This window comes from Morone saxatilis, unplaced genomic scaffold (genome assembly GCF_004916995.1).
Source record: "Morone saxatilis isolate NCDOM2014 unplaced genomic scaffold, NCSU_SB_2.0 Contig14, whole genome shotgun sequence".
Classification (NCBI taxonomy): Eukaryota; Metazoa; Chordata; class Actinopteri; family Moronidae; genus Morone; species Morone saxatilis.
Window position 1 is genome coordinate 16,308,528 of NW_023339696.1, and position 6,745 is coordinate 16,315,272.

The 6,745-nt window shown below is 39.6% G+C and overlaps 1 protein-coding gene across 2 annotated transcripts in view; it reads left to right on the plus strand.

Annotated features, from left to right (window-relative positions):
* The window catches only part of ttyh3a (tweety family member 3a), a 23,033-nt gene that overhangs the window by 8,568 nt on the left and 7,720 nt on the right, over positions 1–6,745 (plus strand). For both annotated transcript variants that reach the window (XM_035654817.1, XM_035654818.1), the window contains 5 exons: positions 606–681; positions 4,134–4,189; positions 4,777–4,869; positions 5,722–5,814; positions 6,601–6,737. In XM_035654817.1, coding sequence (XP_035510710.1) covers positions 606–681; positions 4,134–4,189; positions 4,777–4,869; positions 5,722–5,814; positions 6,601–6,737 — 455 coding nt within the window. The remainder of the gene's footprint in view (positions 1–605; positions 682–4,133; positions 4,190–4,776; positions 4,870–5,721; positions 5,815–6,600; positions 6,738–6,745) is intronic.

Below are 6,745 nucleotides of genomic sequence, written 5' to 3' on the forward strand. Positions count from 1 at the left end.
TATTTTTTCTGAGCGACAGCATATTTTTTCCAATTGTTCCCAATGAGAAGAGAGTTTATGTGGCCGCCTACACCCAGCATTTTATTTATAATATTCCGTTTTTGTTTTCCATTAGTCTGAATAATAAGTATGTGTTTGTTTCCTCAGTGTTCTATCTAATACAGAATTGTTGTATTTGGTTGCATTACAATTACAGGGGTTTTTATTTTTCTTGTCACTCAGCATTTCCCAGAAATCCTTAAGATTAATGGTGGTGAGACCTGTAATCACAGACAATATAATTGGGATTAGCTTTGTATCCACAATATTGCAGCCTTTGTTCACAGAAGAGTGAAGCAGCCAATTTGGCTACCTCATAGAGGACAAAAAAAAAACACATTATTAATGCTTGATTTAGTTTATGTGATTGCTCTCAGCTGAAATGGAAATGAAAATCAGCCTGTCACATTCTAAAAGTGTTTTTGAAGCTGCAATCAATCAACGGTGCTTCTAGTGTTGTGTATGTGAAGCTGTTTGACACCTTTGTTGTTAGTATGCAGTGAAAATGTCACTACAAGTGTGTGTCTTCTTCATTTTTAAGTCTTTATGTTTTTTTGTTTTTATAGACCTCCAGTGACTTCTGTGTTGCTCCTGACACATATGTCACCAAAGTCGCAAACCAGTTTGGAGTCATCAATCAAGGTATGATTTACATACAGAAAGTACTATTTATATGGCACTGAAGTTACCATGTTGACAACTCGAACAACTCTTTAAAATGTTAAATATTAGTAATCTCAGCCTGAATTGTTTAATCTCCTCCCCCTTCCTGGTCTCAATGCTCTGATTATTGTGCAGCAGTGAGACGACATTGTTCCAAAGCGTGGGCTTGGTCTTGTCCACGGGCCATAAAAAGCCTCTAAAAATTACTGCCACATCTGCAGCAGGGTCAAGAGGGCAATGGGCTGCCTTTTTAAGCAGTACAGAAGGCTGTCCTTTTGGTAATTACCCAATCTGTCCCATGATGGGTTGTGTGTAAGGGGAAAAATGGTTGTGCCTCGGGTTTGTGAGTGTTTGTGTGAGGCAGAGTGTATGAGAGAGATAAGAGGAGCGGAGAGGAGGATCAGAGACGCCATATATTTCCTGCGTCCCTCTTCAGTCGGAGAAGATGGTGCTTAGAAATAAAAACACAGAGGACTCCCTGCCTACTTGAGCTTCTTGTTTTTCATTTTGTCTTTGTTGTCTTCTCTAAAATATGATGGTTGCTCAATACACAAACCAAGCTTTTTTTTTTCCCGGTTACTCAAGGCAGAGCATCAGCTGTAATTTTGAACCACGAGTACCGACTCTATGAACTAAACTGTATTACGCTGCAGCCATGAAACTGTATTTTGCCTCAGGGCTGATTCATGCAGTATGGGGGTTTTCAGTTCTATTTTTTCCCCTGTAACACATGTTAACTATTCAGCCGTTAAAAGAATATTTTTATACTTTGACACATTGTTTAAGTTTATTACTATTGTAATAATATTGCAAATTAATATAAAAGATGATTACAAACTCCAATATATTGTTTGCCTTTAAATTTAGGTTACTTTTACCTGCAAATGTCAACCTTGGAAAGCCAACATTTTACTCAGTTGTATTCTTTCCCTTTTATAGCTCATGCTTTGCTGAAATTGCACCAGACAAATCTCTGGATAGAACAACGTGTGTTATTACTACAGTGGATTTATTGCTTTCCTCCCCCAGATAGCTGTTATATTTTCTTGAACATGCATCATTTCACCAACCCTCATTGTTATTTTTCATTTCTCTGCTTCCCCCTCATTGCACAATTATGTCAGACACATGGTGTTAATCCAAACAGAGAGTGAGAGTTCAGAATCTGTGAAATCTGTCAGATGGCAGCTAGTATTTCTGTTATTCTGATGGTCTTTGGAAAATACTTGATAGCAGCAGTGACAAAAATCAGCTAAGAAATTATGCAGGATTTTTCCTGTAAGTAACCATATTTAAGTATTTAGTCACGTTGAGCTTGTTTTGAGGAGTTTAGTCTCTCTAAAACATTAGCTTGTTCAGTTTGGTTGCCATTTGGTAGCTAGCAGTTTCTCATGCTTGGAATACATAAAACAGCGTGATAACAAAATACTCGACCGGAGGGACTGAAACCAGATTTGTTTGAACTCTCTTACCCTGCCAAACTTTTTCACCTGAACGAGATACAGTACAGCCAAATCTCTGTCCAATAAACAAGCTATCTTGTGACTGTAGCTGGAAGCTATGGCTCATTGATAATCAATCTGATTGTGAAAAAGAACAATACCGTGGCCTTGTCCAAATCATTATAACTAAAGTTTTGTCTGAGGTTTCATCACTGAGTCCATGGGAAGAAGACACTCTTATTATCTGCTACTTGGAACAGTGAAAAAAAATCAATGATAATATATTAATTTGTTTGATCGTTATGAGTCTTCTTTCAACCCACTGTATATTGGCAGCAAGATTTTAGTCTGTATATCAGCACAGTTCACACTGACACAGGAACCAAAACCAGCCCATGATGAGGCATCAGTTTTTCCATCCATTACCAAGAGTCAGACTCCAAAGAAATCTGCTCTTCCTGATCTCTGTGTGTGGGTGGATGTGTGACAGAAGCTTGCTTGATATGGGCTTCTCTATGCCGGAAATCCTCCTCTCATCAGTTTGCTGAAATGTGTGGGAAACAAGCTCCTGACACAGCAGTGAGTGTGGACGTCACTTGCACCGTCTGTTAGGTCGGTAGTGGTGTTCTCACAGCTTGTATTTGTGGACATTGCTGTAGCTTTTAAGTCACTCGGGATTTCTCATCCACTCCTACTCACTGCTGTGTGTTGGAAGAAGTAGCTGGAGTGGGTTGTAATGGCAAAGTCCAAAACCCTAATTACAATCTGCTTCGATTCATGGTGTACTGTGAACAGAATACAGGTTTGGTCATGTTGTAATTTAAGAATAACTCCAGAGATGATGTAACCGCTCTTTGTGCAGTAAGAAGGGTTATACCTAAGCCTCTCACAGGCTCTGTGTTCTGTTGTTGTTTAAATGTTGCTGTGTCAAGGGAAAAACAAATTTATACTATTACAGCACACGTGCCGTGAACTTTATTGTTTTGGAACATTTAACCTCAGAACTCAGGATTAGCTCAGCGGGAGCACAGTTACAGAAGCAGTGGAGCTCTAACAGAGCAGCAGGAAACAATAAGACAGAGGTAGAAAATGAAATAAAAAGTCTCTATCTGTTTGTTACTTGGCTATCAGCCTCTTTTCCTCAAAAAAACAGTGTTGAAGCAGTAACTGTAAAGACTAAGCACAATGCAGTGTGAAATAAGAAGAGATCAAGAGACGAAACTGTGTATTCTTTAGTGATATAGGAATGAGCATGTATGACTAAATATAATTGAATGGAATGATTAAAATGCAGCTTTTGGTTGTAGTATTTAACTCCATTAGTGCTTTTGGTCCTTACACAGTGTGTACAAAGCTCTGACTCTGCTCTCCCTGTCTGTCCCCCCAGTGTACAGCTGCATTTATTTTGTCACTTAATTGATTCATTGTTTAGTCAATAAAATGTCCTTCTATATTCAAAAGTCACAATTTTTCTCAATTGCCTAAAGCCCTACATCAGGTCTTCAAATTTTGTACACAAAATATATTATTACCTGACAACAGATATTTTGGGGCCAATACCAATGTCTATATTTGGGAGCATTAAAGAAACCGATAATGATATATGGACCGAGTGGAATGTTTTACAGTGTAAAAATCAACTTGTTGGTGCAGCTTGTTGGACAATGATGGTGCAGTTTAGACTTCAGGAACAAAACAAACTTCACGTTTCCTGAGCTTGGCTGTTGTTTTGGTGGGCTTCTTTAATCAAACAATTGGTCAGTTATTTGATGGACAGAAAATTAACCAGCAACTATTTAGATAGAGTATCGATTTAGTCATTTTTCAGGTGAAAATGTCAAACATTCACTTCTTCCAGCTTTTTAAATGTAAGCTTTTGCTGCTTCTCTTTTGTCATACTGCATGTGATATTGAGTTGAATATCTTTGGGGTGTGGACTATTGGTCGGAGTTGCCAACCCATTCTGTTCTTCCTGTCCTTTATTCACAGATATCCTGCAGTACTACCTTAGTTGCAGTTTGGAACAAACCAACCCCTTCCAGCAGGTTTGTTGCATATGTTATTACATTTGTTTCTGCATGTCTGAGTTTTTAACATGCTAAATGAAACCATTTACTCTTAACATGGATACCTATAAGCTGTGTAACTGGTAGCTTTACTAGCTCAACATTAAAGTGATGTTGATAAGACTCAGATCTCAGAAGTCAGTGTTATAAATGTATTCTCTGCATGATGTATGAACTTGTAATTGGTAAGAATTCAAGTGGACACAATGAGTCACTCCCATTGCCTTTGCCATGCAATAGTACAATACGTCCCATTCTGCCAGCAGGAAACCTGATGCAGAGCAGCTTTTCCTGTGTGTCCGTGCTGATAGCATGTGCTTGCATCAGAGGAAGTGTGTTAGAAGCTTAGAGAAGTAAAATGTCATTTTTACTGTGAATCTATAGTTTGCTTTAATGGACTACCTACATCTCATCTTGCAAACCGCATAAATAAATCAAAACTTCTGAGTGCCGTTGTCCAGGCAAGTCCAGGCATCTATTGTTAGTACGACTGTAAATAAAAGGAAACTATATGGAAATACTTTTGAGATGTGCCAGGCTGCTACAGTATTCATACTTTATTTCAGAAGCTTTCCGGGAGCCACAAAGCATTAGTGGAGATGCAGGATGACGTGTCTGAACTGCTGCGCTCTGCCACCAGAGAGTATAAACAAACTAAGGTATGTTTCCAGCCCCATCAACACACTCTTTACTAGAAATGCCAAACTACAGGGTAGCTGTTACCATAAACACCTGACCCCCCCAGGCCACAAGCTGTCCTCTGCTATTGTACTGTTACCAACAGAATATCCCAGTGAATGGGATTGGCGACCGACCTGCGGAGAAGTGAAGTGCACCTGTCCACATAAAGATCTGCTGACAGCCCACCTGGGACCTGCATTATGTCCATTTAGCTGCATTAGGCTTTCACTGGCCCTTGTCAATACAACACTGTGGTATTGTCCAGCGCTGGTCCTTACACTGTGTTGACAGAGGCACAAATGAGAGCTGACATTGGGAATAGAGAGTGGCATATTTCACTTCACATACCCACACAGAGAAATGTGCTGAGATTGTGAAAATGTTTATATCAGGCAATCAGATGTATTTTCCACTGTAGCTGTAATGAGAACTGGAGGATGAAGGGAAACGGTCCATTAAAATGTATCATACATTCAAATCTGCTTTTTCAGCTGGATCTGCTGTGAACTGTTGTATATTGATGACAGACACATCCCTGTTAAATGTGCGTAGACTGAATAATCAGTGAATTTATCACTGTTACACAATACTTTTCACCTGCCTCTTTTTATCTGATTCCTGACTGTTGATGCGATTTACAGGCAGGAAACTACCACTTAGTTGCATTTTGGCATGTAGACAATGCAAATTATATTAATTAATTTAGTTTGTTTTTGACGAATGGTTTTGTCATGGTTGTGGCATCCAAGCATACCCAAGTGCCAAAAGTGGATTTCAAGTTAAACCTTTAAGAATTGCAAATTTTGTGTTTTTTCCTAATTAATTTTCAGGGAAGTTTGGAAGAGATCCAGGGGATACTGAACACCACAGAGATCAGTCTACATCAGCTCACGGCCCTGGTGGACTGTCGCAGCCTGCACATGGTGAGCAGGCAGGAGAAGACTTACAAACTGAGACATCCTTACTGTAGAGTTGCTCCATGTCTGATGAAAAAGGGTCCTGGAAATTGATTCGTTGTGACATCTTTGTAGTGCAGCTTAGTTGAATAAAGCAAACCCCTCCTTTATGCTTTTGCAGTTGACAACACCTGTCACCATAAATAACATTTGCCTTCTTGTATGCGAGTTCTTGTCCAATTCATGCTGGCTATGTACCATTTATGAAGCTGCTAGAATGACAAGTACTTGGCTATCGCAGTGCCTTGGAGGATTGTCCCTCAGTGGCTTCCAAATTCCAAGTGCACACGTGCACTGTAGCACTTTTTCTTTTTGCTTTCTGCTCCGTCTTCTCTCTTAAACATCTACCCTGGTAAAGCGCCTACGCTTATTATTTCATGAAAATGAGAGTATCTTCAGTAGAATACGAAATGTGTGCCTGCTGTGCAGTGCATCATGCAGAATGGAGATTCTCAATCGTGATATTGTGGAGTGTAGAGCGTCTTTTCAAACCTGAAACTAATGCCCTGCCTTTCTACTTAGCCAACCCTGAGCTCATTGGTTTGACCTAGTTTAAATGAGAAATCACAGTGGATGCATTTTAAAGACCCTCTTAGAATCCACTTTTAGACCTTAAAAAAAAAAAACAGCAACTCTAGCCTTTCACTACCTCTGCATTTTTGTTTTGCTCTTTTCTTCTTTGGTTCCCCAAATAGCTTTTAGATGTTTGAATGTAGACTCTGATAATAAAAGTGGTGTCTCCCCTTTCTGCAGGACTATGTCCAGGCCATGACAGGACTGTGTTATGACGGACTGGAAGGCCTCATCTACCTCGTGTTCTTCTCCTTCGTCACTGCTCTGATGTTCAGCTCAATTGTTTGCAGTGTGCCTCACACCTGGCATGCTAAGAGGTAAAAAC